Genomic DNA, 22,326 nt, shown 5'->3' on the forward strand with positions numbered 1-22,326 from the left:
AAGAGGACGTCCCTGTTGTGTCAGTATACTGGAGCAACGTAAACAAGAACAGTGCATATACAAAATAAAAGCTATTTTTAACGTCACGAGAATATGACTTTAGTTTGCGTGAGCGTAGTATAAGATGTGGTGGTTGAATTGAGTTGACCATACTTGAATTTAAGATGTGGTGGTTAATGACCAAATTCAATCCACAATTGTAAGATATAGGTTTTGTATACTGTACTTAAAGTATTACAGCCACGACATGATTTGATATGAGAAGACACGAGTTTTAATTTGAAATTAGAAACCGGATGTAGATTGGCGTATCCCTGCTACTTTTAAATTTCACTGACGTAACTCCTAGCATGACGGCTATCTGAAAAACCACATCAATTAACACATTCGTTTTTGTTTTCGAGTGTATGTTGAGTATTTGATTGAAGTTGTTGGGGCGAGGTTTTTGGTTATTTATTTATTTTATTTTATTTGACGTGGACACCCACCACTGCCTCTGTGCATTACAACAGCAGAGGTACGTAAATGGAAACTTTAAATTGCCCACTAGCCTCTTGCGAATGCATTCACAAAACTACTCAAGAAGATCGTGTCGAAAATACATTCATAATCGTTTTGGAAAGGACGTTAAAGTGATGATTCGATGTGTTATCACAAGCAGTGGTGCTGTGAAACCACAGCTAGACATGATGTACCGCCAACAAAAGACCCTAACACTTATATGTTAAGGGCTTGATGCGGTGAAGCTCATTACTGCAGTATAGTACAAAATAATGGCAAATAATGCAATTTAGTTGACGACTTGGACGTGTGCGGGGATATTGTATAAAAAAAAATGAGATGGGTAAATTTGTAAGATGGAAACAAAATGCTTAAGGAATAAGCATATGATTCCTGGAAGAATTGTAAAACTCCTATGACCTGACTGATCAATCATCCTCAATGTTGTTGAACAGAGTTTAAATAAATAAATTCCAAGCATGCTCCTATGTTGCTAATTAGGGCTTTTCATGAAGGCTTGAACCTGGGATGCCCGAGGGGATGGATCCGCTGGGTGCTCGCTCCCAGTTTGTGGACATTCAGACCCTCCCCACGTGGCAGCAGCTGGAAGATGATGGTGAGCACATTCCGCGGGATCTGAGTGACAGCCTGCTCAGCCAGCAGTTCTTCCCTTCGCCCTTCCCCTTCAGGCCAGACATCAACTGCAAAATCATCCTCTTGTGAGTCTTTCTGGAAAAAAAACACCAACATATCTAACAACTTCATATAGTTTTTACATCAATTTGTAAGGTAAAACAAAACATCTAAAGAAACATCCATCCATCCATTTTCTTGACCGCTTATTCCTCACAAGGGTCACAGAGGAGCTGGTGCCTATCTCAGCTGGTTCTGGGCAGTAGGCGGGGGACACCCTGGACTGGTTGCCAACCAATCGCAGAGCACACAAAAACGAACAACCATCCACACTCACACGCACACCTAGGGACAATTTGGAGCGCCCAATTAACCTGCGGTGCATGTCTTTGGAATGTGGGAGGAGACCGGAGTACCCGGAGAAGATCAACACAGGCACGGGGAGAACATGCAAACTCCACCCAGGAAGGCCGGAGCCTGGACTCAAACCCAAGTCCAGAACTGGGAGGCGGACGTGCTAACCACTCAATCACCGTGCCGCCCTAAAGAAACACACCCACTTAATGATTAGCCTAATCGATCCACTTCACTGAAAGAAGAAGACACGATTATTTACAAATTAGACTGAATTCAGTGTCTCTAAATGATGTGATCACTGACTTTAGTATGACAAAGAACCAGGCCACATACCACATAACAGTGAACATGAATGTCAGTTGCTGCAGTGGAGACCTCCACTGAGCTCAAACAATTCTAAATGTATAGTATCTGTCTGGTTGACTGGAAAATGTATCAGGGATGTCAAATTTTGTAGTTCGGGGTCTACATACAACCTAATGCCATATCTAGTGGCCCTTTGTTTTAATGCAAAGCAATATACAGTAAGTGCAGATACAAAATGTTTGTATTTGTAAACTATCATTTTACAAAACAAGAAGCCTCTCATTTCATTGGAAAATTATGCAGCTGGCACCTATCCAGCATGTTTCAGATGATTCCATCCTCCAACACACCTGATTCATATGATTAGCAAGCTCTTCAGAAACCTGATAATGATCCTAATCGTTTGAATCAGGTGCATTGGAGGAGAGAAACTTCCAACACATGCTGGATAGGTGCCCTCGAGGACCAGAGTTGGTGACCCTCTGATCTACATAGTGTATTACAGTGCTGTGCAAAATTCACAATTCAATTCAATGGATGAATTTGAATTTGGATTGTCCCAACCCCACCCCACTGGATGTTGAATTGAATTTGAATTGCTGGAAGTGGAATTGAAGTGAATACAATTCAGGAAAAACTCATTCTCATCACATATCAGAATGAGATGGTGTATTTCACTAGTGTGCTCAAAGGTGCTATAGAATTTTGGGGAGCCATTTTAAACACATGGATAAAGCAAATAATTCTGGGAAATGAAGTACTGTTCTACCATAATATCAAACTATTTAAAAGGTTTCACAATTTTAATAATTTGTTTTAATTGCATGTTCAGCTCAACACACAGAGCCAACGCAGCATCCATCTCTCTTTTTGTAAACAGTATGTCTTCTCTATCATGTAGTCCTTTTATATGGTGCCCCTTAATGTTCAGGGTACTGAGACATCACAGTCAGGCCTTCACAACAAGCTCACATTCTAGTGCTCCTAAAACGCAAACTCTGAAACAGTTAATTTATTAGAAGTGAACCCTCATGGAATGGTAGGCGTACTTGAATGTTACTTGAAGCCCTGAGTTGTATTTATTTTAATTCTTTTCACTCTACTGCATTCTGTGAAAAATCATTAGTACCATACTTTTCGTCATACTTTTGTGTAGTCTATATAAAATATGTATTTTATAAATAAATGAAGAAAAGATCTCTGAAAATAGCCAATAATTTCATATAAGATTAATTTAAGGAAACTATACGGGGATATAAAATTACCTGTTTTGGATATTTTTTATTTTATATTTATTTATGTATTTACAATACTATTACTATACAATTGTTTTTAAAGGACACCCCCTCGTTCAAGCACGCACACACACACACCAATATATAAGTGGAAATATTTTGCTGGGTTCTGTGTAAAAAAAAAGAAAAAAGTATCTTTTGTGCCAGCTCAGACGCTCATTGAGCACATTTAAGTGGTCACAAGGTCAAGAAAGAGTGTGGTACCTTGGGGGCACGGCCGTCATGTTAGCATGTCAGGAATGCGAGTATTCCCTATAAACGGACACAGGCGAGCTGCTACCACAAAGAGGTGCTCACACTGAGTCAGTCGCCATGCTGAGCAGCTGACATATCATGTGATCTTCCACAAAGAGGAATTATGATGTAGACTCACTCTACAGACCACAATTTTCCTTCACTTTAATACAGTGTAACCTCGATTTAACGCGCTAATGATGCGTGTGTGCGTGTTTACACAGCGACGGCATCCCAGAAAGGGTACCTTGTAGTGTTAAAAACCAATTATCACGATTAGGCAATTTAATGTTACACCAAACAGTGATGTGTAAACTACTTGTTGGGCAGCAATCATTGTTTTTAACACAACAGGGCGTGATTGACAAGTGTTCCATATGAAAATCATTCAACTTCCCTTGTCTTGGTATTGTTGTGTTGCATTCCTACAAGCAGACATAGGCGGTATTCCGCCTCTCTTACGGCTAGCGCAAACAGCGAACATTTCCTGGGTCGACTTTGTCCCCAATTTTGGTGCCGTTTATAGAGAACTGACAAAAGATTGAGAAAAATTGCTGGCCATGGCTCTGATGCTACTTTGGAAGCCAAAATAATTTGCATTTCTATCTTCTTGCCCACAGCACTGGTGATGTAGCGCTGCTGAACTGCACCGCCATCACCAACACCAGCAATGAACTGCTCAACGACAAGAACCCTGTATCAGAACGCATCCATCAACTGGCAGGACCCGAGCTGAAAGATGAACTGTTCAAACTTAAAGGTGTCTACCAAGTTTCGCTCGAGTGTTCTAAAAATGGTGGGATATTTTTACACTGTGCAGGTGTTGTTTCCCGTGCAGGATGCCGCACAGGAGAGGCGAAGCATACGAAAGGCTTCAATCTGGCAGCGAGGTTCATCATCCACACAGTGGGACCAAAGTACAAAGCAAAGTACCGAACAGCGGCAGAGAGCTCTCTGTACAGCTGCTATAGGAACATCCTGCAGTTGGCCACGTAAGAACCACAACCTGATTGATTCTTTTCATTTTCTTAGAACACGTTTTGAATGTATCCATCCATCCATCCATTTTCTTGACCGCTTATTCCTCACAAGGGTCGCGGGCGTTTTGAATGTAAAAATTCTAATTATGACCATGTTAGTTTTAGTATCATATCGTAATGTTATGAAATAGTTATCCATCCATCCATTATCTTATTAGTTGCAATTAAATTAATTCTTAATAATGAGAATGAATATGTTTGTTATTAAAAGAAATAATGTCAGATATTTAACATCAACATTTAAAAGTATGTTTTACATCATCTGTTGCTTGGGCTATTTTAAAAAGTAAATGTGGCTCTTGAGCTCAAGTTTGCCCCCATGAGCTAAAGTATTAACCACAAGTTAATTTCGCTTGTTAGCTGTTTTTGTGGAGGTTTGGTGATAACCATAAAACCAGAAATGGAACTCAAGCCAACATAGGAAAATGTTTGTCTCCCCCAATATTAACAATCCAAATAAGTAAACATAGCAAGGCTTTGCTAAATCCAGCAGTGTGTACAAAACACCGCTAAGTGCATGACAGTATTGGTCTTCAAGCACCAGCCAGTTGTCTCCAATTGCTTTTGGTAGGCATCATTGAAGGCACTTGCAATCACAGTTAATGTAAAATTAGAGATGTGCGGGTGAAGCTTTGTGAACCTTTGAGGCTATCTTTCAAATTGTGCTGAAAAAGATCTGGAGCTTTCATGCTTCAGTGAAAACACCATATGGGACATCTAGTGGACGAAAGAAGTAAAAGCAACCTATGCCATTGAAGTGTGAAACAATCACTCAGAATTTTCATCAATAAAAGTCTAAATAAATCAGAGACAGAGCATGTATTATTTATAGAAGTCTGTGCTAAGAACAAATCATAAATAAAATATGATTGGCATGTGTATATTGATGTTTAATAAACAGGAGTACTTGTTTGTCATATGTATTTAGAATAGGGCTGTCAAAGTTAAAGCGTAATAGATTAATTAATCACAGAAAAATGTTGCATTAATCACATATTAATGCATATTAATCGCACTATTTTTTTTTACCGCGCTTGGGCCTTGAACGTAACCGCGGATGGTTACATTGAAGGTCAGTGATTAGGTCAATGCACGGCATTTCCTACGCCTGTTGTTCCAAGATGAGCGGGATGACTCCAGTTGGTGTGCTCGGTGGTAAATTTCGCTTTAAAAAAACACCCCAACGGGACTTTAGATAAAACAAAAGTAATTTGCGTTGAATTAATAATTGCTGAATTGATATGATGCTGTTACATTTCGATCAATACACGCATGCATGCAATTGCGTACATGCATTTAATCAATGTTTGCAAAGGACATTCAGATAATAAAATGCGTTAATGTCAAAATATTACAGTATTTTGTATTTATTTTATATTAGGCGAATACGCAAGTAATTTAGCTGATTAATCGTGATTAATCAAAATTAAAAAGTGATATTAATCAGATTAAAAAATTGTAATCATTTGACAGCACTAATTTAGAAGTTTGTATTTAAAAATAAATAAATTAAAAGAACTTCCACACTCGAAGATTTTATGCGGCTCCTCACGTTCTCTAATTTTGCAGCTTGGAGAATATGCGTCATTCACTGTGATGAAAAAAATAAAGAAATAAAAATAAAGAAATCACCAGATATACTCAGTTAAAATGAGGCAACAGTTGCAAGCAATATTATTAATTCAATTTAAATTTCACTATGCTTGGTATTGAGTATATATTAATTAAATGAGACCCTTAATATTAAGAATTTAATATAAGTAGCCTTGAACAGAGAACCAAAACGTTTTTCCCCACTCACTCACACTAACATCGTCTCCCGGGCGGGGAAGCGAACCCACACCAACTGCACCAAAAGAAAGTTACGGTACACAGAGGACGACCAACATTGAACTTAACGGGAGCTTCTTTGCCAATGAACCACATAAATGCCAGCTCGTGATTCCGCGGGCCACCAGCCACCAAAGCGTTTCGGCCCGTCAATAAGCGCTGTGACGAATGAAGCTTCGAAGGTCATCAGTCACGTGATACTTGCAGAATGATACAAGCTCCGAAGCACCTTTTTGAAGCCGCGTGATTCAGGATGACCGAACCAAGCTTCGAGGTATTTGAACATCACTAGTAAAAATGTTAACACAGAATTGCACTTGGTAATCAAAGTTTGATGACAATTTGAGCCTTGAACGATTCAACATTCATTGTTTTATATGGTTTACATAACTCGTTTTTAATTGGACAAGCATGAAAGTCAGCCAGCATCATAGAATTAATTGTGTTTTATTCCTTTTCCTTTGTGTATCATTGTTAAACTGTTGTGATAGTTGTACTGTACATTCAAAGTAGTGAAACACTACCTCTCATTTAACATACCTTTTGTATCTTATAATTTTTTTTTGTATAAAATGACGTTAACCGTTAATATAATGTAAAACATTACAGGTTACCACATGTGAAGCACTGACAACATATGGCAGCCAGTGGCTAATGCAAATAGTGAACATAGCCGTCTACATTTTCACTCAAAAAGCAGCACTTGTCAAAGAATGTCCAAATCCAAGTCCTAAGTTCACAAGAAGCAGGCTTAAAGGGCCTGTCAGTAGGTTTGACAGTTTCTGTTACTAAACGAACCGTTTCTGTTTGTAAACAAACAATTCAAAATGGGCGCCTCCCATGGCTCAACCCACACGAGCTCAACGTTCACACCCCCTGCCTCTGCCCACCGCCCCCCTGCCTCTGATCACTCTAATCACTCTACTCGTAAACAAACAACCCGTCTGCCTACACGCCCCCCCGCCGCTCCAGCCACGCCCACTCCAAACCCCCGCTCTGCGATTGGGTGGAGGGGGAAACAACCGTCTGTCCACAGACACCACCCAGAAACGTCCCGTTGTTGTCAAAACAAACACAATATGGTAAAATATAGGCTGGAGGTTGGGGGTAAATTAAAAAAATCGCAACCATACATTAACTTAAGCCTAGAGGAGTAGACTGAGAAGGAGTTAAAGTGTGTGCATCCTGTATTTAAAAAGTGCCTTTTCCAGAGTGAAACTGGCAGACAGCGCCTTTAATATCACCTATCAAACCAACATGTGAATGGCAACAAAAGCAGTAAATAGCAACCTACCAAAATAAAAAAAGTAACAGAATTAAACATCACTGAACAGAAGCAGCAATCATCATGGCTGCTGCCGATCACTAACCATCATCACACTGAAGCACTTACCGTATATCAGGGTGTCCAAACGACGGCCCGGGGGCCATTTGCGGCCCGACATCCATTTTTCAGTGGCCCGCAACATATGCTAAAAATGGCATTTGACTCAGTTCAAATAAAATAAACAAAACTAAAATGTTTGGAGATGGTCAAAATAAGAACGGATGGTATCGAAAAACAGGTGCCATTAAAGGTTATTCTAGTTAACTAAAACTAATGAAAAAAACTAAAACTAAAATTCAAAAAACAATATTGGTACCAAAATAAAAATGAAAATGCTTTTTAAAAAACGAAAACTAACTGAAACTACATTTTATGTTTACAAAACTAACTAAAATGCATGCGCTTTTGGGGATGATTTTAAATGTGATTTTTGTAGAATTATTTTGATATAAACCGGAATAGTGACGTTTGAAAGTATGTCACACAGAAGTGACGTCATCTAGCAGCAGCCAATAGAAAAGCACCAAAAGATGATGTTGCTCCTTTCCTTTCCTTTCCTTTTCCTTTTATTATTTTTTTGAACATATAAACAGATGAACAGCAGAGATAAAACAAAAAACAACAACAATCAAAAGAGAAGAAAATCCCAATAACATAATCATTCAATTAATCATAACTTACATGTTCAAAAGGGAGTAGGAAGAAGTTAAAAACTTATCTAGTCCTACCCCTTTTACTAAATATATTTAAACTTAATTCATTATTAATACAATTTTAATTTACTAATTATTAAAATATAATAATACAATAATAAATGATATATATAACCCAAGTTATATATATATATATATATATATATATATATATACACACAAGTGCACTTAACATATTCACATTTACCAAAAACATATATACATAAATTTACTAAACATATACCATAATACCTATCTAGATCATTTACACATACTCACATGTACATTTTTCATATACTGGTCTGACATAGATAATTTTTTTGAACTTTACTTTTAAACATTTTTTTAAACTCCAGCATTGAATCACAATTTTTCAGAGCAATTTCCAAATGATTCCACAGATCAACACCTTTTACAGATACACACCTTTGCTTAATATTTGTTCTTGTTTTGGGTTTTTTGTACACCCTTGTACCCCTTATATCATAAGGACTGTGTCTAATTTCAAATAACTTCTGAGTACTGTGGCAGAGTAAATTGTTATAAACTTTATACATTATTTGTGCTATTTTAAAATCCACCAAGTCATAAAATTTCATTGCATTTAATTTAATAAATAGTGGATGTGTTGGCTCTGTATACTTTGATCCATTAATAATTCTTATAGCTTTCTTTTGCAATTTGAAAACGGTGTTAGTATTTGTTTTATATGCCATTCCCCATAATTCCACACAATAGGTCAAATATGGTAATAATAATGAACTATATAATATATATAATGATTTCATGTTTAAAACATCCTTACTTTTATAGAGTATCCCTATGATTTTTGACATTTTCCTTTTAACAGTTTCTATGTGTGGCTTCCAACATAATTTATCATCGATAATAATTCCAAGGAATTTATTTTCATTCACCCTTTCTATTTCAATTGAATTCACCATAATTTTGACTTGATGAGTGATTTGTCTCGTGCCAAAAACTATGAACTTGGTTTTATTTAAATTCAATGATAATTTATTTACATCAAACCATTTTTTTAATATATTCAATTCATACTCCACAGTAGTCAGAAGCTGCTTCAGGTTTTCTCCTGAACAATAGAAAGTTGTATCATCAGCAAATAAGACACTTTTCAATGTTTTTGAGACACAGCAAATATCGTTTATATACAGTATAAATAATTTAGGGCCGAGCACAGACCCTTGGGGAACTCCATGAGTGATCTTCATGTGTTCTGATTGTACATTATTAAACTGCACATACTGATATCTATTTTCCAAATAACTTTTCATCCACTTATAAGCTAAACCTCTTATTCCATATTTATTTAATTTATTCATTAATATAGAATGATCTATAGTATCAAAAGCTTTTTTTAAATCCATAAAAATCCCAACAGTAAATTTTTTATTATCTATTTCGGTAGATATTGCTTCTACAAGCTCCATGACTGCCATTGAGGTGGTCCGTTTTTCTCTAAACCCATATTGGGTTTCACTTAAGAGCTTATGTTTCTCAATAAAATTATCCAATCTATATGAAAATAATTTTTCTAGAATTTTTGAGAACTGTGGCAACAATGATATTGGTCTTTAGTTATTAAACGTGTGTCTTTCTCCACTTTTATGAACAGGAATGACTCCCATGGTGTAATATAAATATTGTGCACAAGTATGACACATTTAAAAAGAATAACCAATATTAATACTAAAACTAACAAACGAAACTAACACTAAGCATTTTTTAAAGAACTAAACTAATAAAAACTAACAGAACCACCCTGAAAACTAATAAAAACTCACTAAAATGAAAAATTCCAAAACTATAATAACCCTACTGCCATATTACAAGTAAATTGGTTTCTATACTGTAGCACTTTTCTAAATATGCAAAAGCACAAATAAATTATTTGTACAATTTTTAGGACTAAACACAATTTCTCTTCATAACATTATGTGGCCCTTGCGTCCTTCTGAGTTTCTGTATGTGGCCCTCAAATGAAAAGGTTTGGACACCCCTGCCGTATATTACTGTAGACAAAAAAAAAACAAAAAAAAACACTTGAACATGTACCCTTATGACTCACTAACCTAAGATGGGAATTCTTCTATTTGCACATCAGAGGTTGCACTGTATTTCAAAGGAGAAAGCTTATGAAACATGAGCACTGACATAATGATTGTCTCCTTCAAACAAGGGAACAGTCGATGGCATCTGTTGGCCTCAGCGTCGTGACCACCGCCAAACGAGGATACCCGTTGGAGGACGCCACACATATCGCTTTCAGTAAGACACACAATACATACATTATGATAATGACAGTATAATACAACAGTGGAATTTACAGATTGGGAATTACAGCATCAGATTTTATGTTCTTTAGCTTGAAGATGAAACCTTTATTTACAGTAGATATAAATAGTCTACACACCCCTGTTCAAACGCCCGATTTGGTTGTATATTTTAAAAAAAAAGAGACGAAGATAAATCATTACAAAACTTTTTCACCATTAATGTGAACAATAACCTGCACATGACATTGCTTATCAGTTAACATTAAATAAAAATAGATATATAGATGAGCTTACAACTAAAACTTTATTGACATTGTTTTTAAGTCTCTCTCTGTTCACTGCACTTCTTGTAATATTCCCTGCACGCTCTCTGACGATGGGTGTGCCACTGCCACCTACTGTGGTGGAGCTGCAGTTACAATTTATTCTAGTATGCATGGCCCACCACACTATTTGAGAAAGACTGCTATGCTCAATTTGACAAAAAGAATAAATATTTTGTAAAGGGGAAGTGAAACTAAACAAGTGAAGTCTGTGCCAGGGGTTGAACGACTTAATTTCGCTTCCTGACAGATTTATTTATTTATTTATTTATTTTAACAGACTTTAAGTTGATAGTTGAGTCAGAATTCCCCAGTGGATGATGTCATTTCAATATTTTCAGTTGTCAACTCAACTTTGCCTTGAGCCTCCAAGTACAAGCTCACGCTCCCCACCATAAACATATACGCTTGCCATCCTCAGGTGGTTTGCCTGAAGCACCGCTGAGCTTGCTGCCCAGACCTGCTACCTTTTGCTTTAGTGAAGCATCCGTGTTGTTAATGCCAAAATACATGATTGCTGACAAATTGATGTCAAGCTTTAACCATCGTTGCAGATTGGTAAAAAGCGACGCATCAGTCAGTCATCTCATTTACCTTTACCTGTAGTGTGCACACCCTCTTAAATTGGGTTAGGTGGCTGTTTCAAGGATTAGCCAATCACATTCTAAATCATGTTAAATGAGGTTCAGCACACATCTTTCACTATTTTTAATTTTTCTGAATTAACAGCTTTTTATTTGCACCAAACATACCTTATGGCCACAAAGTTCAACCTTGGTTTCATTGGACCATAGAACATTTTCTCACACGCTTGGGTGATTTTAAGTGTCTTTTCTTTTGCGAGTCTTGACATCATGCACCATAGACCAGACGTATAAAGATAATGTTGCCACTTTATTTTCATCAACTAAAATTGGATTAAAACTAAAATACAATCAGATGACTAAATTATGAATAAAACTTTAATTATTTTTAGTCAAAAGACTATAACTAAAACTAAATTTAAAAAAAAAATATTGTCAAAATGAACACGTTTATTAGCGCAGCAAAGACATGATGTCATCATTAGGGGAGAAACAAAGAAGAGGTCTCCGTGAGGTCTCGCCTTATTTTCATAAAATATTATTTCCCCCCTCGTAGAACAGTTGAACTTTATTTGGTGTTAATTGCAGTTACGTTCAACCATGTCAGGTGTGTGGTGACTCCCTTTGAGTTTAATGTGATGGGTTAATTCCGAACAGCCGCTTCCCCAGTTATGTCAGTTTTTGTACTTCCTTTCTTGAAAGTTGATTTTTTATTTTTTTTCCCCCCTTGTTGCGAGTCACATTAATGCTGGACAAAATTTTGAAATGATTTCCTGTATCTTGGTCAATTAAAAAAAAAAAAAGCTTGACATTTCAGCAGGGGTGTGCAGACTTATTATATCGTTTGCATTTGTCCACAGGAACAGTCCGTAGGTTCCTGGAGAAGCATGGAAGCAGCATCGAGGCAGTGGTGTTCGCTGTGTCCGAGACAGAGGAGGTTTGTCCAACTTTGATCAGTGTATATTGTCGAACCTGCATGGCAGGCCCACTACATTTGGCAAATTTTCTGTAGGCAGTGTATCGGAAATTGCTGCCACTCTACTATCCTCGCTCTGAGGAGGAGGAGAGGGTGTGCCTGCCCCTCGTGCCAGCCGACATTGGCAACTCAGAGGGCGAGCCCGTTGTCCCCGAGAGGCAAATCCGCATTGCAGAGAAACCGGGAAGCTTGGAAGGTAAAAAAAAAAAAATGTCCCGGAATTGCTGGACTATAAGGTGCACCTGATTATAAAATGTACCGTAATTGCTGGATTATAACTTGCACCTGATTATAAGCCGCACCCACTACATTTCTAAAGGAAAAAGCATTTTGTCCATACATAAGCCGCACCTGACTATAAGCCGCATGTGCCCACATCGAAAATGAGATATTTACAAAGAAAGACGGTGCTATGTTAGTGAGGACCAGTGACCATTTTCATTATTGTAAGCAGAAGATCTCGCTTACCCAAATTCAACTCGCAAAATGCAGTCAAGTCATTCTTCCCCATGTCATGTACAATCACGGTGTCACGGCAAAATGAAATCACCACGTAGCAACAAACTAGAAAGCACTACCAAAACCAATACAACAACTAGACAACTAACTAGCAGAATAATTAACACAGAACTTGCATTTTAAACACCCTTTCAATCACCAGTGCCACAAAGCATGCTGGGAGCGCCTCCAAGCTCCCAGCGACACTACACATGGTAGCATGCCATTAGCAGTACACTAACACATACGCTAGCACATGCTAGCGCTAGTTTTTAAAAAGGCAGAGAGCAATAACAATGTACTCACGTTGCTTTTGATCAATCACAAATCTGTCAAAGTCCTCGTCTTCTGTATCCGAAACAAACTGGGCAAGTTTTCCATCAAACACACCAGGCTCCGTCTCATTAGGTGCGTTTCCATTACCCTCAATTTTGCGCAAAAGGCATGTTTCGCAAAAGTAAGCTGGTAATGGAAACACCAGATTTGCGGAAAAAAAAACTTTCAAATATTGCAAAAAGGTTTTTGCGCTCTCATGAGGTGGTTTTTGAGAGGTATCGATAAAGAAGTATTTCACAAAAGTGTAATGGAAACACTTTTTGCGCATTAGTAGTCATGTGACACCCGCCCGGTCACAGAGGAAAGGAATGTAACACGTTGTTTATGTGTATTTTTATTAAACTTGCAATTACTATTTGTTTTGAGAATTAATAATTTCGATTTTGTATTTTAGTTTTACATGCTGAAGTGATTTGTATCGGCTACTGCATGTAATGTGCGCAAAAGAGAGAGAGGTGTAATCGAGTGAGCCTCCTTCGAGAAGTTGAAGGAGAGGAGAGCTTGAAATCGTGTCCTGCCACGTCTGGTTAATTTAGCAGGGAGGACACCAGAAAACATCAGAAACTTTTAACAATTTGTAACCCGCCTTTTACCCAGCCTCTGCATGGGAACAACAACATTTTAGGATTACAGGAAATAGGAAGTACGGGGCCACTCTCTTTCGTGTCAGAACTTCTTGCCGACTGCCGAGGGACATACACAACAACACCAACACTAAATGCCCGAAACCGCCCGATGATGGGTGAGTGTTTTTTTTTTAAGTAATATAACTACACCGGGTGTCAGTCTACCGTAAACATCATGAGCACCTCCTACAGAACAGCGAGGTCTCGCGAGACAGGACATTCCGAGAATTGCGCCTCAGAAGCGAAACTCTCTTAAATTCGAAATTGTGCTTCATCGAAATAGTTCAATATCGCTTTTATTTCTGCGAAAAAGGGTAATGGAAACACACCTACTGTCAGTCAGTCTCGTTGACGTGCGCTCCTCGGAAATCATGCCGGCTTTTGCGTTCGCCCAATCATTCACGATCCATTGAAAAATTGTGGTGTAACTCTCACGGCACTGCCTCCCGGTCATCCAGACCAATTTGAACGCCTTGTTGACAACCGATATCCAGCGGCTGAAGAAAGTTTCTTCTTCGTTGAATCTCACGGACACGGTGGCTCCTCTATCTCTCCCTCCCCACGCTCACTGATCGAGTCATCTTCGCATATTAGTGTCAAACAAACAATTAACTTGATGTGGCTCGTTAAGCTCTAAAACAAGCAAAAAAGAAAAAAAACAAAGAGTACACATGATCACTGAACATGCACGCTTGAACTTAATAGCAGAAGTTTCCCACTTCTTTTCATCAATCCTTCCATTCACAGTACAAAGTAGATCCCCAAAGATATCAATGTGAAAATAAATCAATTTGTCAATAGGAAATCCTCCCACACAGAAAGAGAAAAAGATCAAATATTCTCTCACTTCCAGTGTTAATTTAATTAATTTTTTGACTACAAATGCTTGTTGGGAGGAGTTTTTGTATTGCTAGCAAGATTTATTTATTTTTTTTTCTTATTTTTTTTAAGAGCTCAGAATTGTTCATTCGGTAGTCTTACCGATTCAACGTCTTATCATCATTGCTCTTTTTTTTTTTTTTTTTTTTTTTTGTGTGTGTGTGTGCGTGCGTTTGCGTGCGTGCGTTTGCGTGCGTGCGTGCGCGTGCGTGCGTGCGTGTGCGTGCAAATACGTATAAATTTATACTCATTAATTCACCTAAAGCCTTATAAATATCCCATTACCCTTCGCCTTAACCAGGTACTTCAGAATCTTGCCAGAGTCGTGAAGTTTAAATGGTCAGGAGACCAGAGAAAAGGTCAGAAAAAAAATAAAGAGAAAAGAAAGATAAATCAAAGTGAAATCCAGCACCGACCAAACACTTCCTGCCTTCCCCATGATTACAAAATCAAAGTCTTACGCCAACCCCGGAAGCCTCTAAATTCCAGCAAATTTAGCGAGATCTCAAGAGACCAGAGGAAAAACTAAAGAGAGGAAGGAGGGAAGGATCGATAAGGCAGAGTGAGATCCATAGAAGCCAGTACATCCAATCCATCAAAGTGAAATCCAGCACCAACAAAACCCCTCCTGCGTGGTTACAAAACCAGAGTCTTATGCCAACCCCAGAAGCCTCAAACTTCCAATAAATTGAGATCTCAAGTGACCAGAGGAAAAACTAAAAAGAGGAAGGAGGGAAGGATAGATAAAGCAAAGTGAGATCCACAGACACCAGCACCCACTGATTCAAGGGGCTGTGGGAGGGAGAGGCTACTTCTGTTGAGTTTCAGTAGATGCTGGTGCGACGGATCTGGCATGCATAAGGACCACCACCAAAGAAAGAAAGCCGTCAACCGCGGTCCAGCAAAGCGAGCACCGCCCCCCCCCCCCCCCCCCCCCCCCCCCCGAAATCCCCAGGCCGCGGCAGCACCAAGGCCACCCCCAAGCCACCCGAGCGGACACCGGTCGGCGAGCCGACCCAGACGCCCGGAACACCCCCGCCCCAGCCCCGGCCCACACCCCTGAGCCCAAGGCCGCAGAACGAGGCCCAGCGGGCCCCCACAGCGCCCCACCGGTCCCCAGCCCCCATCCCCCCACGACCCCCCCGCACCCCACCCAAACCCGCCACCCACCACGACCCAGGCCCCACCACCCCCGGCCCCCAAACCCCCGAACACACCCCGACCCCCAACACCCAATCCCCCACCCACCCATGCCTCCACCCCCCCAAACAAGCCGGCCTCCGGAGCCCGCCCGGGGCGCCAGGAGTTCTCCCGGAGTGGGGCAGGCCTCAAACCCCCGCCCGGCCCCCGGAGCCCGACGCCCGGGCCGGGGAGGGAGCCCCAGGCCCAGGGAGAGGGAGGGGGAGGGGGCGGGGGGCCGACAGGGAAGGGGGGAGGGGGAAGCGGGGGGAAGACGACAAGAAGGCGAAAGGGCGGCTGCAGGGCAGGAGGGGGGTGGGGGGGGGAGGGAGGGCGACAAGGGAAAAGGGACCGGGAGGCAGAGGAGGATGGGCGGGAGGAGGCGAGGAGGGAGAGGCGACGGGGGGGAGGAAGGGGGAGGGGAGAGGGAGCCACGGGGCACACCAGAGGCCCACCCGCCCCGAACCGCGCCGCCGGGCACGGAGCAGCGGACCGCGCCGGGACGGCGCCGCCCCGGGCACCAGGGAAAGCACCCCAACACCGCACCCCACAGGGGGCCCAGGGAGCGGCCAAGACAACAACCGCTACCGAGCAGACAATGGGGGGGGGGGGGGGGGGCAGAACCACCCCCGCCCGACCACGGGGGACGGCGTCGAGAAAATTGACTAATTAGCATGCAGTAACACCAAGTGTTGATGCTTAGTGCCCACTAGAAATAACTCTTAAGGAGTTAGTGAGTATAGTGTCGTATAGTGTGGTGTGCTCGAGCCCACTAGCAGCAACTAGGTTCCTGACTATATAAAAATAAAACCAATCAGATACAAAATACCAAATACAGAAGCAGCGAAAACAGAAGTTGTAACGATGTGGTGGCTCTCGTTAACAGGCAGAATCTTGGCAGGATTAAGTTGCCAAATTAAGATTAAAATATTCTATGTACATAGACCATATTTGTTTAAATCTTGATACTTGATTTTTATTTAAGGCAGAGATTTTTTCCATTGAGATATAATTTATTAGTAAGTTTAACCAGTGGTCGATATTGAGAGATTGTTTATTTTTCCAATTCACAAGGATTATTTTTTTAGCAATAGTATTGCTAGCAAGATTTGAATGTAGCCTCACTTCACTCCACCTCCCCTACCCTCATATCGCTGATAACTTACTGACATGAACTATGGGGAGAGGATGGTCTCAAAATTATTCACACAAATTCGTAATGTTGATGTGTTTTTTAGATCCACAAATATATCTGCGATTTTCACGTCTTTTCAAATTTTGTCTGTGAATTTTCCAAGACTTATGCTTGCCACTTGTCAAATGTGCGTTTGTGGATCGTTGAGCACGTATATTTATTTTTGAGACAAACATTTGATATTCAGTTTGATATTTGATATTCATTTGATATTCGGAGGCAGTGTTGTTGCCATTGAACGGGAATGAGACGTTTCTCATTGAACTCATTTGCTCGCAATAACGTGTAAATACATTTTTTAATGTGTCCCAAAGACGTATTTATACGTTTTTTGTTTTTTTTGTTTTTGTTTTTGTTGTTGTTGTTGTTTTATGCTAGAGGATACAGAAGGCTTTGATGCAGCCTCTCAACTGCAAAGAACGGTTGCAGAAATGGTAGTTATTACACAAACGGCCAGCAGGTGGCAGCAGAGCAAAGGAGATCAACCAGGACCATGTAGAAAAAAAAGCTAAATGACTTACAATTTTAAATAGATTTGTGAAAACTGATGAAACTTAGCTCTCTTCTAATGCTAATTGCTGCAAAACGGAAACAGACAGAAACGTACTTTTTTTTTTTTTTTTTTTTTCCTTATGGAATCAGCAACATGAAAGGTGAAAGGTTATAAAACAACCAAAACACTCCAGTTGCGATCCTTCAATGCCATCCATCCATCCATCTATCCATCTTCTTCCACTGATCCGAGGTCGGGTCGTGGGGGCAGCAGCTTGAGGAGGGAAACCCAGACCCCTCTCCCCAGCCACTTCAACCAGCTCCACGGGCGGGATTCCAAGGTGTTCTCAGGCCAGCCGAGAGACATAGTCTCTCCAGCGTGTCCTGGGTCGACCCTGGGGCCTCCCGCCGGTGGGACATGCCCGGAACACCTCCCCAGGGAGGTGTCCAGGAGGCATCCGAACCAGATGCCCGAGCCACCTCAGCTGGCTCCTCTCAACGCCCTCACTCGTGAACAAGACACCAAGATACTTGAACTCCTCCACTTGGGGCAGAATCTCATCCCCGACCCGGAGAGGACACGCCACCCTTTTCTGACTGAGGACCATGGTCTCGGATTTGGAGGTGCTGATCTTCATCCTAACCGCTTCACACTCGGCTGTGAACCGCTCCAGTGAGAGTTGGAGATCCCGGCTGGATGAAGCCAACAGCACCACATCATCTGCAAAGAGCAGAGATGCAATGCTGAGGCCACCAAACCAGACCCCCTCAACGCCTCGGTTGCGCCTAGAAATTCTGTCCATAAAAGTTATGAACAGAATCGGTGACAAAGGGCAACCTTGGCGGAGTCCAATCCTCACTGGAAACGAATCCGACTTACTGCAGGCAATGCGGACCAAACTCTGGCAATGGTCGTACAGGGACCGAACAGCCCGTATTTCATTTCAATGCCATGAGAATGAAATGTCCTGGATGAAAGAGATTATTATTCACAAGCGAGCTGTTGAAACTGCAAAACAAAATGTCACGCGAGACCGTTACGTGATGTCAGATAGCGCTGCAGCGAGTTTGGGACGGAAGTTGAATGAAGTTTAACGTATAAGTATGGAAGACATGTTTATTTGATATGCATTTGATTTCACATTCACACAACAACTCAAATTCACAGAAATTCACAAGTGGCAGCTTATTGAAAGGGTCCAATTCAAGGCTTTATACAAACAAGTCCAAGTCGTTTGAGGCTGCCCTCCAAGACTGTTCCAAACTCCTGGAGACAAACGTGGCCGAAATATTGGAGATGGGACGTATGTGACCAAGTGTATTACCTCCGGGGCAATACATGTTGAATACACTGGACTATATATAATGTGTAGGGGCTTAAGATGCGAGCAGGCTGTCCTGGGAGCTGTCCTGAGAAGCGTCCTCAGAGGTGTCCTCCGAGTTGTCCTCTGAGGTGTGGTGGCCACCGTGTGGGCAGTGGTGGGCGCAGTGTGAAGAAGGCAACTCGATGATGATCTTGTCATCTTCAATGTTGACCAAAGCGTCCGTGTCCTCCAACACGATCTTCTTGCCTTTGACCTTGACCACCACATGAGACTCATCACAATCTTTGCCGTTGTCGTCATTTCCTTCATCATCATTACTCTCATCGTCTCCGCCGTCATCATCCTCATCGTCGTTGCTATCACCGTCGTCATTGTCATTATCGACGCCATCATTGTTGCCGTTATCGTCATCATTATCATCCTCGTCGTCATCATCATCATCGTCATTGCCATCAACTTCATCATTATCATCATCAGTATTATCGTCATTGCCGTTATCGTTGTCCTCATCTTCATCGTTATCCCCATCATCATCACCGTTTTCGTCATCTTCGGCCTCATCACCGTCATCGACATCATCGTCATCACGATCGTCATCATCTCCATCATTATCATCGTCATCGCTGTCAGCACCATCGTCGTCATCATCATCGTCACCATCGTCATCATCATCATCGTCGCCGTTGTCTTCATCATCATCATCGTTGTCACCATAATCATCATCATTGTTGTCGTCATCATCATCATCACCGTTGTCTTCATCACCATCGTCATCAGCATCATCACCGTTGTCTTCATCATCGTTGTCGCCATCGTCGCCATCATCATCGTCGCCATCGTCATCATCATTATCACGGTTGTCTTCATCATCACCGTTGTCGTCATCGTCGCCACTGTCTTCATCATTGTCATCGTTGCCATTGTCTTCATCATCATCATCGTTGTCGCCTTCGTCATCATCATCATCATCGTCGTCTTCATCATCATCATCATCACCGTCGTCATCATCATCATCACTGTCATCTTCATCATCCTCATCATCATCGTCATCGTCATCATCATCATCATCATCACCGTTGTCTTCATCGTCATCGTCATCACCGTTGTCTTCATCGTCATCATCATTATCATCATCATCATCCTCGTTGTCATCGTCATCATCATCACCGTCGTCTTCATCATCGTCATCATCATCGTCGTCGTCATCGTCGTCGTCATCATCATCATCACCGTTGTCGTCATCGTCATCACCGTTGTCTTCATCATCATCGTCGTCGTCGTCGTCGTCGTCATCATCGTCGTCGTCGCCATCGTCATCATCATCATCACCGTTGTCTTCATCATCATCATCATCGTTGTCGTCATCATCCTCGTCGTCATCATCGTCATCATCATCATCCTCGTCGTCATCATCATCATCCTCGTCGTCATCGTCATCATCATCATCATCGCCGTTGTCTTCATCATCGTCGTCATCATCATCCTCATCCTCATCATCCTCGTCGCCATCGTCATCATCATCATCATCACCGTTGTCTTCATCATCGTCATCATCATCACCGTCATCGTCATCATCGTCTTCATCATCATCACCGTCATCGTCATCATCACCGTTGTCTTCATCGTCATCATCATCATCATCGTCTTCATCATCATCATCATCGTTGTCGTCATCATCCTCGTCGTCATCATCGTCATCATCATCATCCTCGTCGTCATCATCATCATCATCATCGCCGTTGTCTTCATCATCGTCGTCATCATCATCCTCATCCTCATCATCCTCGTCGCCATCGTCATCATCATCATCATCATCACCGTTGTCTTCATCATCGTCATCATCATCACCGTCATCGTCATCATCGTCTTCATCATCATCACCGTCATCGTCATCATCACCGTTGTCTTCATCGTCATCATCATCATCGTCTTCATCATCATCGTCATCATCATCACCGTCATCTTCATCATTATCGTCGTCGTCATCATTATCACCAGCGTCGTCTTCATCATCACCGTCGTCTTCATCATCACCGTCATCATCATCATCATCACCGTTGTCTTCATCATCATCATCATCCCTGTCGTCTTCATCATCATCGTCGTCGTCGTCTTCATCATCATCACCATTGTCTTCATCATCATCGTCATCATCACCGTTGTCGTCGTCATCGTCGTCTTCATCATCATCATCGTCGTCATCACCGTCGTCATCATCATCATCATCACTGTCGTCGTCGTCGTCATCGTCATCATCACCGTTGTCTTCGTCATCATCATCATCACCACCGTTGTCTTCATCATCATCATCATCACCGTTGTCTTCATTATCATCATCACCGTTATCATCATCATCATCATCACCGTTGTCTTCATCATCATCATCATCGTCGTCATCATCATCATCACCGTTGTCTTCATCATCATCATCATCATCGTCATCATCCTCGTCGTCATCGTCGTCGTCATCATCATCATCATCACCGTTGTCTTCATCATCATCATCGTCGTCATCATCGTCATCATCCTCGTCGTCATCATCATCATCATCATCCTCGTCGTCATCGTCATCATCATCATCATCACCGTTGTCTTCATCATCATCATCATCGTCGTCATCATCATCATCACCGTTGTCTTCATCATCATCATCATCATCGTCATCATCCTCGTCGTCATCGTCGTCGTCATCATCATCATCATCACCGTTGTCTTCATCATCATCGTCGTCATCATCGTCATCATCATTATCATCATCATCATCCTCGTTGTCATCGTCATCATCATCACCGTCGTCTTCATCATCGTCATCATCATCGTCGTCGTCATCGTCGTCGTCATCGTCATCATCATCATCACCGTTGTCGTCATCGTCATCACCGTTGTCTTCATCATCATCGTCGTCGTCGTCGTCATCGTCGTCGTCGCCATCGTCATCATCATCATCACCGTTGTCTTCATCATCATCATCATCGTTGTCGTCATCATCCTCGTCGTCATCATCGTCATCATCATCATCCTCGTCGTCATCATCATCATCCTCGTCGTCATCGTCATCATCATCATCATCGCCGTTGTCTTCATCATCGTCGTCATCATCATCCTCATCCTCATCATCCTCGTCGCCATCGTCATCATCATCATCATCACCGTTGTCTTCATCATCGTCATCATCATCACCGTCATCGTCATCATCGTCTTCATCATCATCACCGTCATCGTCATCATCACCGTTGTCTTCATCGTCATCATCATCATCATCGTCTTCATCATCATCATCATCGTTGTCGTCATCATCCTCGTCGTCATCATCATCATCCTCGTCGTCATCATCATCATCATCATCGCCGTTGTCTTCATCATCGTCGTCATCATCATCCTCATCCTCATCATCCTCGTCG

At 41.5% G+C, this 22,326-nt stretch overlaps 2 protein-coding genes across 4 annotated transcripts in view; one reads left to right on the forward strand and one right to left on the reverse strand.

The window, feature by feature from the left end:
• The first annotated feature begins 311 nt into the window (after positions 1-311).
• gdap2 (ganglioside induced differentiation associated protein 2) overlaps positions 312-22,326 on the forward strand; it is a 68,461-nt gene continuing 46,446 nt past the window's right edge. Inside the window, exons 1-7 of one of the 3 annotated variants that reach the window (XM_077537059.1) lie at positions 312-517; positions 1,003-1,220; positions 3,947-4,086; positions 4,147-4,318; positions 10,416-10,504; positions 12,280-12,356; positions 12,432-12,591. In XM_077537059.1, the coding sequence (XP_077393185.1) occupies positions 1,030-1,220; positions 3,947-4,086; positions 4,147-4,318; positions 10,416-10,504; positions 12,280-12,356; positions 12,432-12,591 (829 nt within the window). In that variant the 5' untranslated portion in view covers positions 312-517; positions 1,003-1,029. The remainder of the gene's footprint in view (positions 518-1,002; positions 1,221-3,946; positions 4,087-4,146; positions 4,319-10,415; positions 10,505-12,279; positions 12,357-12,431; positions 12,592-22,326) is intronic. The other 2 variants (XM_077537061.1, XM_077537060.1) reach the window with 2 other exon arrangements.
• LOC144030205 (uncharacterized) overlaps positions 18,824-22,326 on the reverse strand; it is a 13,224-nt gene continuing 9,721 nt past the window's right edge. The window contains exon 3 of the mRNA XM_077536282.1: positions 18,824-22,326. This exon is cut by the window's right edge and continues 6,184 nt beyond it. Coding sequence (XP_077392408.1) covers positions 18,978-22,326 — 3,349 coding nt within the window. The 3' untranslated portion in view covers positions 18,824-18,977.

Source organism: Festucalex cinctus, chromosome 11 (assembly GCF_051991245.1).
Source record: "Festucalex cinctus isolate MCC-2025b chromosome 11, RoL_Fcin_1.0, whole genome shotgun sequence".
NCBI classification, from domain to species: Eukaryota; Metazoa; Chordata; class Actinopteri; order Syngnathiformes; family Syngnathidae; genus Festucalex; species Festucalex cinctus.